The sequence below is a fragment of the Condylostylus longicornis genome, unplaced genomic scaffold, assembly GCF_029603195.1.
Source record: "Condylostylus longicornis isolate FDR11 unplaced genomic scaffold, ASM2960319v2 ptg000085l, whole genome shotgun sequence".
Lineage (NCBI taxonomy): Eukaryota > Metazoa > Arthropoda > Insecta > Diptera > Dolichopodidae > Condylostylus > Condylostylus longicornis.
This window is the reverse complement of record NW_026578053.1, coordinates 425,493-450,268: the sequence shown is the minus strand read 5'-3', so window position 1 is coordinate 450,268 and position 24,776 is coordinate 425,493. Positions and strand designations below refer to the sequence as shown.

General features: G+C 25.5%; 1 protein-coding gene across 6 annotated transcripts in view; it reads left to right on the top strand.

Moving 5' to 3' along the window:
* Positions 1-24,776, top strand: part of LOC129613631 (AF4/FMR2 family member lilli-like) — a 129,262-nt gene that overhangs the window by 63,384 nt on the left and 41,102 nt on the right. For all 6 annotated transcript variants that reach the window (XM_055527770.1, XM_055527769.1, XM_055527768.1 and 3 more), the window contains one exon: positions 13,122-13,323. In XM_055527770.1, coding sequence (XP_055383745.1) covers positions 13,122-13,323 — 202 coding nt within the window. The remainder of the gene's footprint in view (positions 1-13,121; positions 13,324-24,776) is intronic.

The window sequence follows — 24,776 nt, the reverse complement described above, 5'->3', positions numbered from 1 at the left end:
TCTACTTCTAGCAGACTTATAATACATTTTTAAATTAGTTCCAATTTAATTTCAATTAAAATTTATACAAATTTATACCGAAATTCATACTTATTAAAAATTCTAATAAATTATTTGTATTTAATTGCTTACAATTTTGTTCCTCATTTCATTTAATCCTCAAAGTTTAAATTATTGTAAATTGTTGTATATAGCGATAGCTTTGACTGACTCTTCTACAATAAGAGAAAAACAAGCAAACTTTGAACTTATGATCGATTACTAAAACCAACGATCAAAATATTGTCAAAAAACTGCTCGTTATAACTCGTACTAAATTTGTTTTTTGGAAAACTGGTTTCGCTTTTGTCTGTACTTGATTCTACTACTCGATTTTGAAGATCGAATTCACTGAAAAATCAAACGAACGTTCGCTGTATTTACGATGTTTATGTTAGTATTGCAACGGAAACATTTTGTGTATTTCATATTAAAATTATTTTTTTATTGATGCATAGGTACTCTACCAGTATATTACATACATATACAATAAAAATTATTCTCGTGCAGGAATTGAAAAAAAAATTAGACCCACATATGATACATAATTTGAAACGCGTTGCTGAAATAACATTTTAAATCAGGGCTTTTTCTGATGCGCTGGACTCATTTAAATATTATAATTGAACTCGTAGACAGTTTGAGTATTTAATAGTTAGTTGTCAAAAATCACAATGTTTTAAATTTATCTTGATAATTTTTAAAATAATTGCCATTAAATTCTGTTTTTTTTTTTACCACAGTTTAAAATATTTTTTCTATTTCTTAAAGTAAATTTTAATTTGGGTTATTTAACAGTTAATATTATGCGCATATTGTGCATATTTGGATTAGTTGACCGTTTTCTTTAATCGATATTTATGGTTTCCGTTTTATTTTTTCATATTTTTTTTAATTTATTAATTTTATATTTCAAAATAGCCTTTAAAAGAGCTCTCACCATTCCCGTATAATTTTTTCTGGTTGCATTGAAAATATAAATTAAATAAGCAGGAAACATTATTACATATCTGGTATATAGTAATTGCATATAACAGTAGTAGCCAAATTGCGGTTCGTTGAAGAATTAGTTGTAATTCTCAATATTTGCGGTAATTGTATTTTTTTTCTAAATGACACATTTTAAAAATTGTTTTAAAATGCTGACAACAAAATATGAAAGACTAAATACAACATTTTCACAAATTTCATTTACATCTAAGTTGAAAAGTGATATGACTCATCGAAAAAAGTGCTTGAATGGAGACGGGAATAGTCGTATAATCACTCGTAATCGACCAATCCAAAACTAAGAATTTCGAATTTGTAAGCTTCCACTGCAACGAACATTTGAAATTGCGCTTTAGAAAAAACAATTTGTGTCACTTTTGTTACGAATATAATTGGCAACCTGGAATTTTTGTTTTGGAAATTAACTTTTTAATGTGTATTTAATTTTGGCACGCGAAAAATGTCAAATTTTAAAAAATGGTTCGAACTTTAAAGGAGTTTGGTAGTCCCTGTCATATAAGGTCTAGATAAAAATCACAAATATTAAAAATTTTACTTTTTCTTTATTGTTTTTGTAGTTATGGAACCTATTACAAAGCGATTTAATTATTTTAATCAAATATTAATTTTTTTTGGTTATCAACCATAAATTGTTTTTTAAAAATGGTTATTTTATTTGAATTCAACATATTAATTTTTTTTGTTTTGTTTTTTAATTTCTTAAAATAGACTATAGAGTTTGGTAGCTATGTACGAATCGATTCAATGGCGGGAACGTGAATCGATTTCTAAATAATTGTTTACTGTCATGGAAGTTAAATTAAGTCAAAAACTGTAATAATAAAAAAATTTTCACCATATGTAATTTTTTCCATTATAACTTCATGCATACACATACAGATCTATGTATGTAGTTAATTTGTTATGCATATGTGCGTGACCCACAAACAAAAAACAAACAAGTAATAAGAAAAAAGAAAAAAACTGAAACGTCATTATTATTGTTTACCGCAAACTGACTTATTTATTTTGATTTTTTGATTGAAAAATCAAAACAGAATGAAAACTTCAACACAAAAAATATCAAAACATCGCTATATACCTATTGTGATCGCTAACCGCGCGCTACCGATTAAATTGTTACGTGTTATTACAAAATTTATGATATTTTTTTCCCTTTTTGTTCTTGTTATTTTTATTTAACTTAAATTTTGGTTGATAAAGCGCACCACCACCTTATAATATGGGGTCATTAAACGCTATAATTTGTATGACAATGCAATATGCTAATAATTATGTTAAAAACGCAACATAGTATATGCTCATATAAGTTTATGTGCATGTATGTATGTGTATTAGGTAAATATAAATTGAATTTATAATTTTTAATTTTTTTATTTTTTTTATAGGGCGTGTGCGCCTACTTAAAGTTTATAAAAAAAAATTACGAGTTTAAAATTTAATTATAAAGTGAAAATTTAAAACAATGCACAATTAAAATGATGTTCTAATAGAATTGGTTATAGATTGCGGGATGGAAATTGTGTAACAATATTATATAAGGCGAGCATGGGTTCGTCGATTTTTTTTTTTTATAAACTGTCATCAAACTCAATATTTCTTTATATTATACATAACAGTTTACTTAGTTTGCTACTCTTAATGATGACTAAGGTATTTTGTAAAATTTTCAATATTCTTTCCATGGAATCGGTAATAAGATGAATTCATATTTTGCAATTTGCAATACTAAGTATGATGGATGCAAATCAGTCTAACCGCTAAACTGCAACTGCGCTGCACAATGCAATGTGATATCCAAAAACACTAAAAATTTACTTTGGTGAAATTTTTTTATATGTTATTCAAAAAAACGCTCTATAACACTACTTTTTTTCTTTTGCTGTCACAGAAGTGCTCCCCCATTTTCAAGCGTTCAATTTTTAGTAGCTTTGTTTCATCCTTTGCGGTATACCGGTTTAGAGTATCAATTTCAAAGCAATGTACATAAATCAAATTCGTTTCCATTTCAAATTTCATTCATTATTATGATCCATAAAGAAATAAGAATTTAAAAAATTAAGAAATGATTAAACAATAAACATTTACATACAAGTTTAACTATGTTCATATAAACCACATGTCATTTGACAAGTCGGCAGAGTAAAATTTCTGTCTGCAGAGAATTATTTCAAATTTTCGCAGTACTTCGAACTTGAACTATATAGGTTGTAAGCAAAAAAATACCAAAAAGTCTTTGCATTTACAGATCTAATTTGGTACTGCCGCTGTGAACTCAACCAAAATTTTCTATTTAATTTCGGCCAGACTGTAACAATTGGAGCTTGTGTTAAATTTATAAAATTTGTAAATTTCTTAATAATCTGCTGTAATAGTGAATTTATCTGATACTGGTATCTATCACAGAAAAAAATTTTTAGCAATAAAATACACATAGAATTCCAAAATGCGTCCATAAAAATGTAAATGTGTTCAATAAGTTGGTGCACTGTTCTTTTTGTTCTGCAATATTTTACGTCAGTATTTTGAACGGGTACGTAGCATGAATATTATATATGATTTGGTCATTTATAATTTTAGTTATGAAGCAATTTTTAATAAGTACCTGATCAGCTGCATACATTTCAATATGCGCAAAGTTTTATTTTTGTTTTAAAAATATTCACATTATTTAGCTTTTGTCAAATACAACACTCTTCCGATCATGGAAGAATGTGCTAATACGGACATGATCGTCGGTTCTCAATATACTTAAAATAAATTTATTATTGTTACGCACTTAAAAAATCTAGATACTTAGATATGCATAGCAATTAGATGGATTTCAAGTAAATATTCTGAATTCATCTTATTTAATGAGATAGAACCAAATCTTATTCAAACTTATTTCTAAATTAAGTCAAAAAAAATAAAATCTTATTGAAATTATCAAATAAGTCGTTTCAATTCAATTGTATCGAAAACAATTTTATGGCAATACTATCGATTGAAAAAAAAGAAAAATATAAGCCACTTTGCTTTTTTTTTTTTCAAATTCGAAAATTAAAATTCTGAACAGATAGGAGTGGAAATATTTTTGCTCCTTCGATTTGAATAAATAATTAATAAATTTACAAAGCCTATAAGGTATTAAGTAAGTATTTATACACTTGCATATATAAATTTAACAATTTGATCAATAATTCTGCATACTAATTACTGATTAAGATTTAAGAGATCGTAAAGAGAAATAAAAAAAAAAAAAACAACAGCATTTCCAAAATGAATCGATTTATTAAAATTATTTTTTTATTTAAATTTTTATTTTGATCAAAAAAATATTATTTTTTTTATATTGTTGTTATTTTTGGCTTAATAAGGCGATTTCTTTAAAATTGACCGAAAATAAGTAAGTCAGAAAAAAAAATAATTTTTTTTTTTTATTTTGTTTCGATTCTTAGCACGTAAGCTTAAATGAATTTTTTCTTCTTAATTTTGATTTTTTTGCTCCGTGATCATAAATTTTTTTGTTGTCTTCGAAAACAAGCAGAAATTTCAAATAATCAAAATAAAAGTTCGATAATTCGTGATGCAATTTTCGATTATTTTTTTATATTGTTATTTTGATTATTTATTTCGTTTATTATTATTATTATTAATTTAATTCTGCTCTTTTTTTATTATTTTTTCCATTTTCGAAATTGATAAATTAATATAGAAAAGAAATATAAGCATATTGTTTTTTTTTTTGAATCGACAATACGCGCAGGCTAATCGATATTCAAGACTATAAATTAATACAATCTTTATTTGTAATAATAATAATAATGATATTAAAATAAAATAATAATAATGATGACGTATCAATTTAAAATTTCATCTGATCATTAATAATAAAAAATAAATAAGTGAAACAGTATAATTAAATATAATTTGACTATTATTTATAATAATTATTATTTAATTTTACATTAATAATTTTTCTTTTGTTAATTTCAATATTGAATAAAATTTAATAATATTACATAAAATTTGACATAAAATTCAAAATAAAATTTGTAAATACCCCAATGTCTTTTTGAATATTTTTGAACTCTTATATTATATTCGTGCATTCAACTCATTTTATTTGGATATTTGAATGTTTCTAACTATTTTCTTCTAAATTTTAAGTTTAGTTTTCACAGGTTGCAACTGTTAGTTTGCTTTCAATTCTTTTTCTATATTACTCACTAGTTGGAGCTGATGAAATTAAAATCTTATTATTATTATTATTATTATTATTATTATTATTAAAAATGTAAGCTAATTTTAGTAAATTTTACATTTACAATCTAATGTTAACAATTATGTACTTTAAGTATTTAAATCTTAATCGTTTAGGTTTAATTCAGAAATATTTATTATTCTGTCAGTAATAAAATAAAATAAATTTTATTATTTATTCATTTTTTGTACAAAAGTTTGACACTTTGTTTTTCTTTGCTATGATAATGTTAGAAAATTCCTGGACTTATATTGAAGTTTTATTTATATTTATTACGAATATTGTACTCAGAATTTGCAGACTATACGTAAATTAAATAATATTACTTTGATTTATTCTACACTTGCATTTATGTAATTTGAATTGGATATTCAACTATAAAATTAAATAAGTTCTCTAATGGTGATTTCATATTCAATATATTAATACTGATAATGTGACTTGTTCTAAAAGGCGACTCACTAAATTATTGTGATTTTTTACAGTATTCATTGGTTAGTGTTGGCAAATTCTCTAATAATTAATTATTTTTACCAGTAAAACAAAAATTTTGTACTTCTTCCAGTATAATATAAGTGATTATTTGCCGAATTAAGTATGAGAACTTTTCGGACAGAATAATATTAACATGCAAAATAATTTCAATTCGTACTGTTAAACTTATGATAATTTTTATGATTAATTGAACTGATTTATGGTGGAAAAAATTGCTTTTATTATTTTACTTTGTGCTTTCGTTTTGTTTCTTTATTTAGATTTAAAGGTGTGGATTCAAAAAAAAAAGGACGGTATATCTGCAAATTAAAATTTCAATTGTTTTGTTTGTAATTTCTTTTTTTTTTTTTGTTATTATATATATGTTCGGATCACAAGAGAAGTAAGAGAGACCAACACAAATAAGTGAGAGTCAAAAGTTACCGAAATAAAGATATGAAACTCAAACGATTTTATTTTAATGTTGAAAAAATTTACTATAAAAATTGATTAATCACGATCAATAACATGCATAAATTTGGTCAAAATCCCAAATGAATAAAATTTAAGATCAATTTATGCAATTTGTATAATATATAGAGTACATATTTGGGGAATAAATTTTTTGTTTAATTTTTATTTTAAATTAAAAGAAACAAGAAACGAAAATTAAAATTTTTAATTTCTATATTAATTGGAAATCTTTTTTTTTATAATTAAAAGACTTTTGGGACCGACGACGACCAGTTTTTTTTCCTACTGTTTCTTGAATAGCGCAATGAAATTCAAATTTTTTTTTTTCTCTTTCACTTATTTTTAGTGTTTATCATTTTCAGTTATTTATTAATTTAGATCCGATCGTAAATGATTTTTGCAACTTGAAAACAACTTGGCTGCCGTTTTTAAGCGAAAATTTTCTTACCTTCTTAAAACTAGCACAGTTAATACAGAATTATAAACGGTTTCACTGTTTTTCCTTTTTTTTTCCACTTTTTTTTTGTATTTCATGTAACATTTTAGAGAAAGTAATTGGAAAAGATATAAAAAAAAAGTGAAAAATTAAAAAAAAAATAAACTTCCGTTCATGTTTTACAATTAAAGCAACAGCAATAGTAGCAATAACAAAAATAAAAAGTGCAAATGGACGAGATTAGCGGAAAAAAAAACTAGTATATAATTGAACACATTTAAGAAATGATTAAGATTTAAAAGATTCAAGACAGAAAAATGAAAAATGAAATATGTTTCATGTGAAATAAATGGTTTGAAAGCGAGATTAAAACGTATTTTGAGAGGCGTTCCAACTCTGATTAATATTGTTAACACAATAAAATTCACTATTATGATAAATGTTTACAAATATGTAAAATTTCATTATGCAATTTCGATTTTTAAATCAGTACTCGCAAATTTAGTTGAGATTTGAAAGTGAATTATTGTAAACCTTAAATAAATAGTGTTTATTAATAAATTTATTATTTGCTAACGTGCTAGTGTACTTACATAAAGCTGAAGTGGAAAAAATGTTCCAATTGTTCCGAAAGCTGTCATAAAACACAAAATTTTTCTAAAAAAAGCAACTGCTATAGATTCACAGTGTGTGTGATTGGAATTGAAATCAAAGTTCTTCGTTAGTGTTGTGCTCCACACTTATTTTTGAAAATTGTACAGCACAGCCTTCTTCAATTACTTGAAGACTAGATTTGATGTTTTTATGGTCCTTAACCCTAGTTAAAGGTACCTACTAATTTTTATATGGAGTTTGTAATCTTTTGACATGGAGCCGTTTGTGGTACAAATATATGTATATATATGTGCATATTCTTGCTCAGCATAAATTTCGAATTAATTTAGAGATGCTAGTTTGACCAAAATCTAAAAAAAAACTTTTAAAAATTTCAGAAAGGTCTTCTTTGCTGATAAATTGGCCAAATACTAAATCACCTACCTATTGTATACACAATACGGTCGGTAAAAAGAAAAGACTTCAAAAGTTTCAGAAATATTTTCTTTTCACTTACTAATTCTCTGCTATTTTAATTGAATAAATTCGAACAACGGATTTGGGGAACTGCCACATAACGTAGAAAAGATTATCTTAATATATAATTTTAAAACTTAATAATAATTACATATCATTTGTTATCTTGAAATTGTAGAGTTTACTGTCGGCTCGAGAATATACCATACAATTTTTAAGGTTAATTTTAAATATGTGAAAATTAATAAAGCTAGTTGGATGAAATTTGACAGTCATGCGTTAAATTTAAAATAAAATTTCAAAAATGAAACTGCGGTTTCACAAATTTGTCTCTGCTGTCTAATTTTATGAGCTTCGTCAGCAAATTTTTACAATGTTTTTGTTATAAATTCCTATAACATTGAGCGAATTTCTAACATAATTATAAATTTATTGCAGTTTTTTTAAGAAAAATTTTATTTATATTAGTAGGTAAGCTCTAAAGAACTCCGACCCTTTTTTACTTTCAATGTTATTTTGTGTAGTGCATTTTAATGGTATCAGATAAATTAAACTAATTGCGAGTATATAACTTCCTAAAGGACATGCACAAATTCCATCACATTTTACAGTGCAATAAACATTAAATTTCACATTTGACAGCTGCTATTTTCCATATTTCTTCCTGTTTTCACCATTAGACTTTGTTTTATTAACAACTTATACAATTATTAATTTATTAAATTATAATGTTTACATTTGTGAGTAATTTTAATCTAGAGTCAATGCTAAAAAGGAAAAGAATACAAAAACAAAAAAAAAATGTTCTCATGGTTAAATAATAAATAAGGGAGGAAATAGTTTTTATTATTATTTCTCTAAATATTTCGAACCATAAAAAGGTGGTTAACATTAACATAACATTACCCACCTACAGTCCTTTATTTTCTCTGAGTTTTTTTTCTCTTTTGTACCCTTGACATGAAATTTTTATTTTTGTATACAAAATAAATAATTAATACAAAAAAAAACAAAATTTTAAAAATTCGTAATGGTAAAGAAAGAACAAAAGTAAAACGTAATTTTTGTAATCGAGTTATGATTAGGCAAACGCAAAAAACGTATACGATAATAACAAAATTATTAGAAAACGGAAAAACAAAGAACATGTGCATGAATTTAAATGTCAAAATACGACATTAATAACCATTGAGCTTTGTTAAAGAAACAATTTTGACTAAAGTTATTCCGACATCCTTTCGGAGTTACATATTTTTAAAATATTTGGTTTGTGTCTTTGGTATTTCTTGTTAATTACTTATGATCGCGTTAACGAGGTCATATAAAGCAGCCATCTTCTATTCTGTAATAATGTTAAAATATGGAATTAAGGTTACTTGTTTGTGAATCTTCTTTAAAAAATATATGACTAAATACTGTTAAATGGCTTATTCCAATGAACTTATTAACAGTCTCTTTAAACTTGTCTTAATCAAAATTTCGATTATGATGTGCTCACTTTAATTTTTAATAACTTTTAACTTAAATATTGTAATTTAATTCTTAATAAAGATGATGTAAACAATTCATAAGTTTTCATTATTTGAGATAACAAAAATCTGCCCAAAAACCAATATGCTCTTAAACACTGAATAGAATTTCATTGAAATACTAATATTATTTTGATCTATTTTATTTACTTTTCGTTTTTTCTTTACATAATTTAGTCATTAAATGACACTTGTAATTTTTCATTTTTTATACTTACCGCATAATATACAGAACTAGAGAAGGTCATAAAAAGGGTTGGTTTTATGTTTTTTTTCTATTTACTATGTGTATGAATGAGGTGGTTTTTTATTTTGTGTGTATTTTCGAACAATTTGGCTGTTAATTTACCGCTTTATAGTGGCGCGGTAAATAAATTTTTGAGGTTTTGTTTTTTTATTTAATTTTTTATTAATTTTTATTTTTTTTCCTCCTTACACATAGATTCAAGAATTGAATATAAAATGTGTAATAATTAAAAAAACAAACGTAGAAATAGTAAGCGTCAGAATATTTTATTATGACATATTGCAAGTGTTCATAGTTTTTTTTTTTCAAAACTTATTCATTTAATCGTACTCATTGGCGAGTGGCGTTAACAATTAAATTAAATTATGTGGTTTTGAATTTTACAACTAAATTTACGGGGAATATTTTCTACTCTTATGTAAACAGCTGTTTCTTATTTCAAGTTCATATAAAGTATTTGGTTTGTAACCAAAATAAAGAAATAAAGTACAGTTATTTCTATAATTAACAATTTGATCTCTAAACTTCTACATATTATTTTAGTCTAAGGTACATATGTATGTACATAGGTACTTAATTGTTTTATTCTAATTGAATTCGAAATTTCCATCTTTTTCATAACGCTTTCATTTTCTTTCAAGTTGCGATCTATAACAAAAAAAAAACAATGTCTTATGACCAGAATTTTTTCGTATTCAAAACGTCAAATGCCACATGAGATTTGCAAAGTTAGTGGGTGTAAATATAACTATGTATGTACATATATGTAAAAATATATGTGTATATTTGTACATATGTATATGCGCATAGATATCAATTACATCTATTTACGTATATTTATGTCTATGCTTAATGTTTTATATTTCCTTTAACCATTATTATATTTCAAAACTAGGTGAAACTCTTACGGCACAATAATAAATAATTACAAATTAAATACAAGTAGCTGAAAAACGCCAACAAGTTTTTCTTTATCTTTTGTTTTTGTTTTCAAATTATAAAAATACCCTTTCAATTTTATATTTTCATTTGTTTGTAATTTACTATCAAAAACAAAAAAAAAAGTTATAAATAAAACAAAAACCTTTCAAAATTTATGAGAAAGGCAAAGTCAAAACAAAAACAATAAAAAAAACCTAGCAGCAAAATTAAATTTGATTCCGGCGTCAAATACATTTACAGCAACAATAACAGCAAAACAGCAGTAAAGTAAGGCAGTGAGCAGAGTAGAGAATTTATGCAGAATGATTCATTTTTTATTTGATAGATTTATTTATTTTGACATTGATTTAAACTTTTTTTTTTATACATATAGCAGTTAAATTGTTAAATTATTAGGCGTCTCAGATTTAATTTTTGTACTTATTTTTTTTTGTTTTCTATTCAATTGAAAGTTTGCAATTTATTGTAAGTAGTGAGTGACTCAAGAGTCAAAAAATATATGTATACAGTCATTTTAAGTATGATTTGTTATTCTTTTATTTTTGTTTTTTTTTTTTATTTTCTTGTCGCTTGTTTCACTATTAAAATACAAAAAAAATTTCAAAATAATTCATTAATTCGTCACTAGTCTTTAATTCGCGAACGATGCTTATTTAATGCTTTCAGTCCTATAACAGAAGGATAGTATTAAAATATTAAATTTACTAAGTAAAATTTTCGTAATTGGGGAACATTCACTTATCGCAAACAAATTATCAAATTTTTCACTTCATCTCATAGACTCAAGAGCGGTGCGTTACAGAAAATAAGAACCGCTAAACGAAATATGAAAATTTGGACATATAACGTAAGTACTATTGCAACTCGAGTAAATGGCGTTATGTCAGTCTGTAAGGTTAGCTATTAAAATCAATTTGTAGAAAAATTCACTTTCTTTAATTTACACTTTTTTTCAGTCTAGTAAATTGTTCGCATTTGTTCCTTATTAATATTCCAAGTAGTGATGAGTAATTTAGTTAATATACGCAAATACTCTGAGTATATTATTGATATTAGTCATTCCATTTTATTGAATTCATTTTTAGGAATGTTGAGATCCAGTTTCCGAAAGAGGTATTATAAAAATTATTCAATTAATATTTTGACACAATTTCCGGTCTTCCCTATATTCCAATACAGACATATATGAATTCGTGAAAACACTTTGTGAGATAGTTAAATAAAATTTTGTGAAATTGTCTTCTTTGTATCATACATGCATTGTCTTTAATTCGCTATTGTTATTTTTTTAATTTCTAATAAACGAGACTAATTTAATTATTTTGATACTTTTAAGAGTGATTCATTGTATTTCTTGCAATTACAATCATTATTATTTCTGTTTGTTTTTGCTTTTCTGATTACAAAGCCGCGACACCGCAATAAAACAAAGTAAGTAAAAGAAACCGACTGGCCAAATATTTGTTTAGATCAAATGAATCTCTTTTGTTATTTTAAACTTCTGATTTCAATTTTGACTGGCCAAATATTTGTTTAGATCAAATGAATCTCTTTTGTTATTTTAAACTTCTGATTTCAATTTTTTTTTATTGATAGTAGATAAAATGAAATATTGGTAGCGTTTTCATTTACTTACATATTTTTTTGTTTTAAAAATGAAATTTTGATGATTTTATTAAAATGACCACCCAAATTAAGCGATTACAAGTAACTGAATGATATCAGTTACCATTTTAAATTATTAAAAAAATATCATTTGAAAAACAAAATATTGTAATTTTATTTTTTTCATTACTCCCGACGCTCAATGAGAAGGACAACTACAACGTAATCAGCTGATGTCGGTGAAAGAGTGCTCAATGGGAATGACAAAATTTAACGATCTGTTTAAAATAAACTGAGACTTAAATATTTATTTACTTGATATTTGATGCAGCTAAGATATTTTTAAAATAATGGTTGTTTACAATTTCTTGGTGAACAGTGATTCCAAAATATGGCTAATTGCTTTGCTAATAACAATAATTCGTAGCACAGAGCATAAAGCCGTTTCAACAACTTATTTTTTATTAATTTGCAAATATACATATTAAAAACTCATTAATACATTCATTTATTTCAAATATATTCATTTGATGCATTTGTTTATACAAAAGATCATCTCTGTTTTTGACTATTTAAAAACTGACAAACAGGTTGACAATTAAATGTGTACGAGTATTAGTTCCAATAAATTCCGTTCGTTAAATTTTAAACAATGAGTAAAGTAAAATTTCATTTTACTCAACGACCCCAAAAATTTGTCTTTGTAATATAGACTCCTTGTCGGTATAGCTGAGCGTCGAGGGGTCTTAGTAAAGTAAATTTGAAGAAAACGTTTAATTTTCGAATCAATTATTGCTTTCTCTTTAATGAAGAGCTAAAAACTTTTACAACTGTTGGTTGTAATCACAGAATTATTTTTAAGTGCTACGTTACGTGAATTAAATTTTTAAAGTATTTTAAAAACAATTATTAAAATTTATTAAAATTTACTTTCAAAATCATTGTAATTAAATAAATTAAATTGAAAATTTAATTAAATTTTCTCTAAATTATTTTCACACTTTATTACTTAATTTAATTTAATTTTTTTTTAATCTTTAATTTTAGACTTATAACATCACTGCCAATTTATACACAACGTTTATTGGTGCTATTATTTGGTACATTCCGTGTAATTGCTAGTAATGCTGATAGAGCTGGTACTGGTATGAGTAGTGAAGCGCTGGGCGTTTCAGTTGCACCTAGTTTTTTTCAGTCATGTGTTAGTGATGGAAAAACAGCGCGTATGGAAGATGTTCTTAGATTTAAGGTAAGCGTTTAAAATTTATTTCAATTTGTTTATTTATCTTTTAATTAAGTTTTATTTATTTTTTTTTTTTTATTTTTTTTTATTTATAATACGTATATATACATATATGTACAATATATTTCGAATTTAGATAATGATTTGGGTTAAAATTTAAATTGAAAACTCTTAAGTAACTTGAATAATTAAAAAAAATACTTTCCTCTTGATGTTTTTACTTGTTTGAAGATTTTGAAAACCTTAACATAATTTTATAAATTAAATAGTTTTATAAAATGAAATAGATGAACTGATGAATAAGAATTCAAAATTGGAGGGTACGAGCATGAATTTCGAATGTTGTCCCGCTATCACAGGGTCTCAATTAATAAGTTTTTTTTATAAATTATTACCTTGTTTTTGGCGATAAATTTTGTTTATTAAATGTTGGATATAGTAGAAGTAGAAATGGTAAAGAGATATAAACACCTAAGACACAGTTCTTTCGAGAAATTTCATTCAAATATCAAATTATTACTTTTTATGTAGGACTTAAATATATTTTTTTATAATTGTATATTTGATGAAAGTATGACGGGTAATTATGTATTATTGTTAACCATATTTCGCCAAGTTTAAGAACTACTGCCATGTCAATCTAAAAACGTATCAAAACATTTTCGGCCGAGCGAAGATGTACCTTATCCTTAAATTCTTAGTAGGTTTTAAGTATTAAAAGGTATTTAAGAACTATTGATCCATTTCAAATTTAATCCAAATCATTTAATTTTGAATTTATAATATTTTTTTTTATTATACAATTTTGTTTTATTAAATTTTTTTTGTTGAAAGCTTTTCGAAAGTTTTATATTTCAACATATAATTTTTTTTGCAAAGAACAAAAGAAGAAAATTATTTTCATTATCAGTTTCCTTACAAAACCATTAAATAAACATTCGTGACATTTTATGGAGAACACATACATTCTGACAGAAAAAAAATATGAGCATCATATTACTCACTCTTTTTTCTCGTTTTAACTGTCATTCTCATTATTCGATACATTTTTCAATTATTTTTTTATTTAATTACTAAAATTTCTGTTAAATTTTTTTTTTACATAAAAATACTAGATTTTTTTAATTATTTTCTCTGGATTTTCTCTTCTTACTACCTTTTATTATTTTATATTTCCTTTAATAAATTTTGCAATTTAAACTTTTTTTTATAATTTGATGTCAAAATTGTTAAAAAATTTTTTGAATAAAGTCACTTATCAATTAGCTCAACATAATTTGACAGTAAATCGAATAAAATGATTTACTGTTCGTGTTTATTATAAAGATAATGTCAAAATTTAAAGCACATTGTATTGAAAATTAAAAAAAAAACTAAAATCATAAATTTCAACAGAGTCATTGCTTTTGTCACTACATCCGCATTCAACCGTTGTCATGTAATACATCTTGTCACAAGGCAAAGGGAACACCAGAATCAAGTATCTGAGACTATCTTGTGAAATACAAGATTTCTGCAGTTATATGGATTTGAATTAGCATAATTGCTCCTATAGGCTCCTATAGACTTGTAGATTATATGACGGAGATTCTTTTATACTACTTGCTATAATTTAAATAATATTATATTCTCAGATGAATTTCGATTGAAATTCGATAAATTCAATTTTTATTATTGTGAACTGTTAAAATTAAATAATCATAAATTTTATTAAAAAATAAAATAAAATATAATTAAATAAAAAAATTAACAATTTGTTAAAAAATAATAAAACAAATCATAATTATATTTAATTCATTTATGACTCTATAAATTTCTCATTATTTAATACTGTTTCATTCATACATATACATTTTGTATGGCATTTTGAGTACAAGAGGTCAAATAGTTTTCATTATATTTTATTACAAAATTTTGTGATTTATAGCCATTAATTTAAATGAGTTCTTCATTATTACAATACAATATAGTAAATCAAAAATGAAAAAAAGGGCTGAACATAATATAAAATTAAAATAATTTGACTCTGTCATTTGAAGCTTTTATTAGAAATTCTTCATATTTTGTTTTTTTTTGTTTTTGTTATAAAAATTGCACTTGCTTTTTTCATTATTGTATAGCTCTGTTCGTTAAACAAAAAAAAAAAAGAGCGAAAATGTCATGATCGGTTTGAGCGCCTACATCGAATTTCGTTTTGACTTAGACAATTATTTGAAAATGCATTAATTTATTTATTTGAGTTAGATGGCATTACTAAAATAGCATTTCATAATTTTAACTGCAATTTTTATGAATTTGAGCTGGTTAATCTAATAATTATATAAAAATAAGTTGTTTGTTCACAAATTTTAAAAATGATGGTTTATGTACGAGTATATATGAATAAATTTTTTTGCCGGTCATTTTCGATTGAATTTATTTAAATGTCATATTATAACAGAGTTATTTGAAAACTAGGGTAAAATTTTATAAATATCGTTAAATTGAAAAATTTTCGACTTACTCCTTGTCATTAATAGTTATACAATTATTTCACCTTTAGTAATTCTGACATAAAATGAAAATCACTATAAATAATTTTAAAATTATTTGGCAATATTCATAAATTTCTGTCAAAAATTGATGTTTTAACTTCTATTGTGTGATTGTACATATTGGATGTATTCAATGTGTAATTGTGGTATGATTGTGTATTTATTTCAAATGAAATTCAATTCATATTTTATACAGTGCGGTGTTTTTTTTTTTTTTTTTGTTGTTCTTTCTGGAATTTAATTACAAGAATTTGAACAATTTTTGTTACAAAATGTAAATGAAATTTCTTTTGTTAACATTTCTACATTTGTTATAATTTATTTTTTTTTTCTATTTGTTTGTGTGTTTTTGTTGTAAGTTAAATGCCCCGAAAGTTGATGGTAGTGGTAAATTACATTTTCCGTATCATTATTACGAGTATTATTATTGTAATTTTTGTGTAAATTATTTGATGACAATGCAATATGATGGTTGTATGGAGTAATAGTGAAGAGCATAATTGGCGGTAGTGGTCTCAAATACAAAAGTATACTTAACTTATATTTTTTTTTTGTTGGCCTTTTCTTTCCTCAAAAAATGGATGAACGAATGAATGAATTTGAAAAGTTTCCATTGACTTTTATTTTTCTAATATTTTTTTTTTTTTTTTGAATAATGTGAGGTCAAAGACTTTTTTTTTTGTAGAGAAATAAAATAAAAGAAAAAACTAAAATAATAATTTGTATGAAAACGTCAAAAGGGTTCTGCTGCTTTTGTATCGTTCAGTATTCGCTGTCTTATATAACATTAACAATGTTACTTACACATATACACTCGATTATCTGGGGCATTTAATATAAAAAAGGAAAAAAAAATTAAAAAAAAGTTTTTTTTTTTTTTATAAACTTTTTATATTGTACTCGTATGCCTACTTGTAAGTTTATGAGAGGGGAAAAATTTTTTTATTTTTTCTATCGTTCGCTACACGCTTTTGAATACGCTTAAATTTTTTTTTTTTGGTTTTGTTTAGTTTATTGGCATATTTGTGTCATCAGTTCATCACTGAAAATTTTGTAATACATAAAGTACAAATTGTGTACTAATTTTATTAAAAAGTAAATAATTTTTCTTATTTCTTACGCCTTCCACCATGCGTTGTTAAAAAATGTAATTTCTTAAAAAAAAGAATTCAATTGATTTGTTTACTTTATCAAAAATAAAATGAAATTATTTCCTGAAACTGATCATTGAAAAGAGCGTATGCGCGGACAATACAAATTGCAAGTTAAAAAGAAATTTGTTTAAACAACTTTAATGACTTTAATTAATTGAAATTATTTAAATACTTATTTAAATATCAAATTAAACTAAACCCACTATAGTTTTCAGTACCATTAAATTTCAAAATTTTTCAATACTCCAACATTTTATGGCAAATTTGTGAAATAACTTGAAATGCTGCTAGCTACTTTACCAAGTGAAATGAAAGAAATTGAAACGTTTTATTTAATTTTTGTTTTGGAACCTTAGTAATTTTAAACAACATTCCAAAATTCTTACTTGCTAATTAGCACTGAGAAAAAACTGAGAAATGCTGAAATTGTGAGAACAATACCATAGTGACAACACAATATTGCATTCACAATAAAATTATTGTTTCACTGACTTCTACATTATGTGTTTAACTACAGATCTATGTATGTGTAATATGTGTTATAAATTTTCGCTATGAAATATTTTCATTATTGGCATTACAAAATCATTTAAAAAACAAAAACTGCATAATTAAATTAATCACTGGCAATAAGTTTTTTTTTCATTCATTCATATTTCTATACACAAATGCACATACTTGCTTTTAATGCAGTATATAAGAAACATAATTTTGCAGTAATTGAAAAAAGCATAAGTGTATAGAGAAAAAGAGAACGAAACCGCAAATTTTAATAGCAAATAAATTGCATTGAAAATAATAACAATAACGACTACAGCGACACTAGCAAAAAATAAATAAATAAAATAATAATGAAAGTAAACAAATGGCAAATATAATGATGATTATAATAACTACATTGATATTGATAATATTGATGACTGAATGTGATGAAAAAGGGCTAAAAAGTGCTCTTTAATTTAATGAAACTGAATTAAATGGCTGCTTTTTTTCCATTTTCCGCTTTAGTTGTTTTTGTTATGATTACTTGTGAGTCAATCGTTAATAATTTTACAATTTTTGCTTTACCATTTATTTTGATGTTGATTCAATTAATGGGGGCGACTCTTTTAATTTTCTTTTTTGATTCTATTAAAAAAATAAAACTCGTATTGCTCGTTTCTGTTAGTTAAAGATGATTATTGATAATAATGATGTTACCAGTACACTAAGTACATATACAACAATGTTATGATTATAGTGACAATTGTGAATTAAAACTAGTTTAGAAAGTTAAAAAATAAAATTCAATTTTTTAATGAAACAAAAATGATAAGCTACCATTTTATAAACTAGGTAACTAAAAAATATTATAACTATACACTGAAGAGTGAGAGCGACATTATTGAGTCGTTCATGCAGTATCACAGTTTTTTCAAACAGTATTCAATTTGAAATTGCAGTTGCAGTATTTTTTCAAATTGCGTCAGAGTCAAATGTTTAAAAAATTTGTTTTTTAAAATTAAAAATGATCGGAAATAGCAATTTTAATAAAACTTCAGTTGGAGCCCGAAAACCTACATATATGTATGTGAAATACATAAAACATACATTTCTGACAAAACACTTATTGACATTTATAATTTTCAAAAAAATCTGATGAAAACTTTTAAATTGTTAAAATTTATTGTGTCTTGCTGGAGTATATCTAATCGTAATTGAATGTTTTCAAATATTGACAAAGAAACAATCAGAATTTCCAAATTAAAAAAAATTATCTAGTACGAGTATAATTCTAAGCAACATGAACACACAAAAGTCCCTTAATTATGTATAATATTATAAAATACATACTTATATACATAATATGTGCCACATATAAATTTACAATAAATAAAATAAAGAATGTTGAAACAGCAATACTTTTATGCCATTTTATACTTTTATTGTACTTAGGAACCTATTTGAGTACCATAAAGTGATTCTTTATTTATTACATTTAAAATTGAAATTCTAATTATCATTAATCATCTTTTATCTATCATTTATCGCGGTTTATCTTTTACTATTATCATTATACTATCACTATTTTCATCATCATCATCATAATCATTCTTTAAATAAAAATAAAACTAGCCGACTATGTAATATTTTTGTAAAAATGTAAAATAAGAAAAAAAAAATAGAGAAAAAATTAAAATGAAGTTGTTAACCCAATTCCAAGATTTGATCCCATTTTTATTAATTGAAATAATAAAGAAAATGAAGACAAGAAGCTTCTTCATAAAATATTTTGGATAATATTTTTTTTATGTATGCAGATTGTATAAAAAATGGTTGATTTGATTAATTTATCATTAATTTTTTTTTTCTCCTCTTTGTGGGCTATATGGTTGATTTTATTGTTATTTGGCGGATGATGAATGCATTATTATGCCATATAAAGTAACTAAAATTTTATTAAAATTGAATTTGAAGTTTGATTTACTTTTGTTTTTTTTTTAGACCAGAAGACATCAAAAATACGAAAAAAAAAAATAATACAAAGAGACCAACCATCGACAATAACACACATTCACTCTACACACTTTTGCATGTATGCATGTGTGTACGTATTAAATTTTTTAATTAAATTTGTGATAGAAATTCATAAAACAAAAAAGTTAAGGCCAAGCAGTGTCAGATTCAACATTGCATAATAATTGCTTGAATTTAAAAAAAAAACACTCGTTTTGAAAGTTAAGACATTAAAAATTTAAATAATTTGCTGTTTGTGTATGAATTGGGTCTGTGAAATATATTTATTCACAACCGTCTTCTGTAACTTCGGGACTGTGGAATTTATGGTAAAATAATCTGTAAAAATGCAGTCATTACAGCTGTGTTGAATTTCCCTACCATTTGATATCGAGTGTTTGACATTGATTTGAAATTAGTACCGTAATATTAAAGACAAATTTAGGGGCCAAAATTTTAAATGGATTAAGAATCAATGGAATTTAGAAAACTCAGTACTGTCTTAGAAAATAAGGCATATTGAGAAATAGAAGACGCGTTGAATTGAAAATCTTTTCAAATTAAGTCCACTGAATTGTTAATACCATTTCCTAAAGAGGGCTTTGTGTTTGTTCTCTTATTGAAGCTTAAAACATCTGCATAAAATTATGTTCATATATCGATTTGGACGTTTCTCAACACTCTTTAAGTAATTTTGCTATAACATTTCATTTACATACATTTTTTATGCCTATATTCGAAATAAATTAATAATGAACAAGTAAAAACGTTTCAGTCGGTATAAACCGATTGAATTATACCCTGCACCTTTCGTTATTGTGTAGCAATTACTCGAACCTGTGAAGTCACTCTATAGATACTTCACGGATATGTCTGACCTATAATTGGACATCCGACTGCCAAGTTTCATGAATCTGACTTTATAATTTTTCCAAATATTTAAAATTAGCTTTTGGAGTTGTATGGCAAGTATCTGAACCTGTCAAACAATTCCATCAAAACTTCACAAATATATCTGATCTATAATCGGACACACAACTGCCAAGTTTAATGAATCTGACTTTATTATTTTTCCAAAAATTTAGAATAAGCTTTTAGACTTGTATGGGACCTACTCGAACCTGTAAAGCAATTCCACCAAAACTTCAGAAATATATCTGACCTATAACTCGACACAAAACTGCCAAGTTTCATGAATCTGACTTTATTATTTTTCCAAATATTTAAAATTAGCTTCTGGAGTTGTATGGCAGGTACCCGAACCTGTCAAGCAATTCCTCTAAAACTTCACAAATATATCTGATCTATAATCGGACATCCAACTGCCAAGTTTCATGAATCTGACTTTATTATTTACCCAAATATTTAAAATTAGCTTCTGGAGTTGTATGGCAGGTAAGCAATTCCTCTGAAACTTCAGAAGTATATTTGACCTATAATTGGACACATGACTGCCAAGTTTCATGAATCTGACTTTATTATTTTGCCGAATATAAAAAATTTGCTGTTGGAGTTGTATGGCAGCCACCCGAACCGGTGCAGCTATCCCATTATAATTTTTAGAGCATGTGTAGAATATTATTGGACACATGTATACAAAATTTTATATTTATAGCTCTATTAGTTTTTGAAATATTTAAAATAAACTCTTTGAGTTGTATGGCAGCTACCCGAACCCGTTGTCCGAATTAGTCCAATAACAATAGGGCTCGTCCTTGGCACAAAAGAAAAAACTTGTGAAAGTTTGGTGTCGATTGCATTATTCGTTTTTGAGTTATCGTGCGATCGGACGGACGGACGGACGGACGGACGGACGGACGGACGGACGGACGGACGGACGGACGGACGGACAGACGGACATGTCTAAATCGACGCAGAATTTTACGCTGAGCAAGAATATATATATATGTCCATTCCGCAGATGACTCCTTCAAGTAGTTACAAACTCCATACCAAAGTTAATATACCCTTCACGAAGTGCAGGGTATAAAAAAATAAGAAGTCAATAGAATCCAAATAAAGTGATTTTAATTAAAATTGCAAAAATTGCACATACATATATACATGAATACATATTTAAAATTTCAATTTTGAAATTCAAATTTCTTTTTTTTTTATTTTTGTCTGATATCGAAATTCACTAGAGGTCAGCGTACGTATTGAAAATGAATAATTGAATTCACCAAATTTAGTGTATGCGATTTTTTTTTTGGTAATTGTAAATCAAAAAAAAAAACGCAACGACAACTTGGGAAATGAGCCAATGATTCATTTTTTGTTTTCCTTCTTTTCTTGTTTTGATTTACTTTTCAAAATTGTTATCGGAAGCATTTTTAAATATTTTTCATGCATATAATAATTTAAATATTTCGTTAAAAATTTATGTTTAGATAATAATTAGACAGTAGACTCGATCTATTTAGGAAAATTTATAGACTACATGTATAGACTAGACAGTATAAATAATAAAATAATAATAAAAAAAAAATGAAAAAATTTTGAAAATTTTATGGAATTTTTTTTTTATAAAGTAAAATTGAAAATATTTTTGCGATGATACATAAATAATCACATAGATTAGATTTGTATTGTATAGGTATAAAAATTCAAATACAATTTTATTTATTAGTTTTTCTCGGAAATTACTATGCCATTACGAATTACGATTAAGAATTCACACGTTTTATACACATTCACGTATACATAGGTATTTATATACACATCACAATTTTCAAATTCGAATCGAATATAGTAACGGGGAAAAATTATTATACATAAATTGTTCCAAATTTCAGAATATTTCCTAAACGGTATCCCAAATTTTAGTTATAATTTATTATAATAAACATTAAATTTGACAAGCAAAATCGATTCAATACGTTGATCAACTTGTATGATTTGAATATAAAGTTGAGTCTTATATGAATATGTTGCTCAACAGTTTTGAAAGTTGAATGTTGAGTTACAATAAAATTAAAGTTTTTTGATTTTTTAAATTTAACCAAGTTCATCGACATGTTTGACCATGTGTCGAAAGCAGAAATACTCAATTTTCGTATATTCGCGCACAAATTTGAATGTCTGTAATAAGTGATAACAGACGACACTTGCATATGTTAGCATTTAACAAAAAAAATAAAAAAAACTTTATTCACTACTGTCAATAATACACATGTATGTATACAAAATCTGAACCGATAAATTAAATGAAGTAACTGAAATAATGAAAGAATTAGGAAAAAAAAAACAAGGCACAAAACATTGAGAGCAAAAGAAAAGAATGCTGTTTTACCCTTTAAAGAATAAAAACTTCAAAAGAAACCCATAAAATCATACTTACAATAAAAATCTTTCTTACAATTATTTTTTTATATTGTTGATGTTTTTTCATTACTATTCTCATTTAATTACAATATGCTTTTGTAAGTATAACACTTCTATAAATATGTATGCATATTTGTATGAATGTATATTTCTTGCATCATTTTCACATTCTTAAAAATCTTTTTAGTACATACTGCAAAATTGTACAATAACGAACATATGTAAATGTATACGATTTTCACTAAAGCAACTAAATATCAATCAATAATAATTATTAGTGTATTGTTTCTTTTGATTAATAATTTAAAAAGCAGTGCATACAATGCATACAAACTACAAAGTAACAATGGTTTTTGTCTAGGATAGAATAATAAAAAAATAGCACAGAAATATTTTCATTCTTTAACTATAATGTAGCACACTTGCAAATGAACTTATTAAAAATACACAAAGAAATCTTTTGTTTGTTGAATGGAAAAAGAAATCGCACTATATTATAGAACCCTTTGTATTTATCTTTTTCTTAAGCTGAATTTCAATAATGAGCCAAAAATTTATAAAAGATTTATAATTTGTTCTCTTTTTCAAAACTTAAAAGGATTGTTGACGAAAGTTCAAAAGAAATTTCTTAAATAGGAAAGAAAGTAATTCTTTAAAAACCTACGTGCATACCCAAGTATTTAAATATGCAGCTTACTTAAGAAATTAAATTTCCATTATTATATTAAAATCAGAATTAGGTGACGTTTCAATTTTCAGTATGAAATATCGTAATGTCATATTTAAATATTATCAACTCTCATACGTCGTATGTAATTGTGTGATGTAGATATGAAGTTTTCGTCTAACGATTTTTATAGTAATTAAACAATAATTTAAAAACTGTGAAAATGGAAACTTGTAATCGTAGAGCAATCCTTGAATTACAAATTTATTTTGCAGTACTGGTTCTCTTTTTATTCCTCTGCTCTTAGCGCAATCTGCTGGTTAAAATGTTGTTTTGTTAATTCAATTTAAATTACATAAATCAATTTTGAATAAAACTTGCATTATTACTTAAATTTATTTTAAATTTTGTTTGTTAATCGAAAAGAGTTTATTAAGACATGCACACAATATTGTCATTTCATTTGTTCGATATCACTTTCCATAATAATTTTATATTGACATTTTACTAGTTATACAAAACGTAGATTATTCTTGTTTTTCTTTCATAAAGCAATAAAATCTGTCAATTTTCCATTACGTTTGCTTCGTTTTTATACCCTGCACTTCGTGAAGGGTATATTAACTTTGGTATGGAGTTTGTAACTACTTGAAGGAGTCATCTGCGGTATGGACATATATATATATTCTTGCTCAGCGTAAAATTCTGCGTCGATTTAGACATGTCCGTCTGTCCGTCCGTCCGTCCGTCCGTCCGTCCGTCCGTCCGTCCGTTCGCACGATAACTCAAAAACGAATAATGCAATCGACACCAAACTTTCACAAGTTTTTTCTTTTGTGCCAAGGACGAACCCTATTGTTATTGGACTAATTCGGACAACGGGTTCGGGTAGCTGCCATACAACTCAAAGAGTTTATTTTAAATATTTCAAAAACTAATAAAGCTATAAATATAAAACTTTGTATACATGTGTCCAATTATATTCTACACATGCTCTAAAAATTATAATGGGATAGCTGCACCGGTTCGGGTGGCTGCCATACAACTCCAACAGCAAATTTTTTATATTCGGCAAAATAATACAGTCAGATTCATGAAACTTGGCAGTCATGTGTCCAATTATAGGTCAAATATACTTCTGAAGTTTTAGAGGAATTGCTTTACAGGTTCGGGTACCTGCCATACAACTCCAGAAGCTAATTTTAAATATTTGGAAAAATAATAAAGTCAGATTCATGAAACTTGGCAGTTGGATGTCCGATTATAGATCAGATATATTTGTGA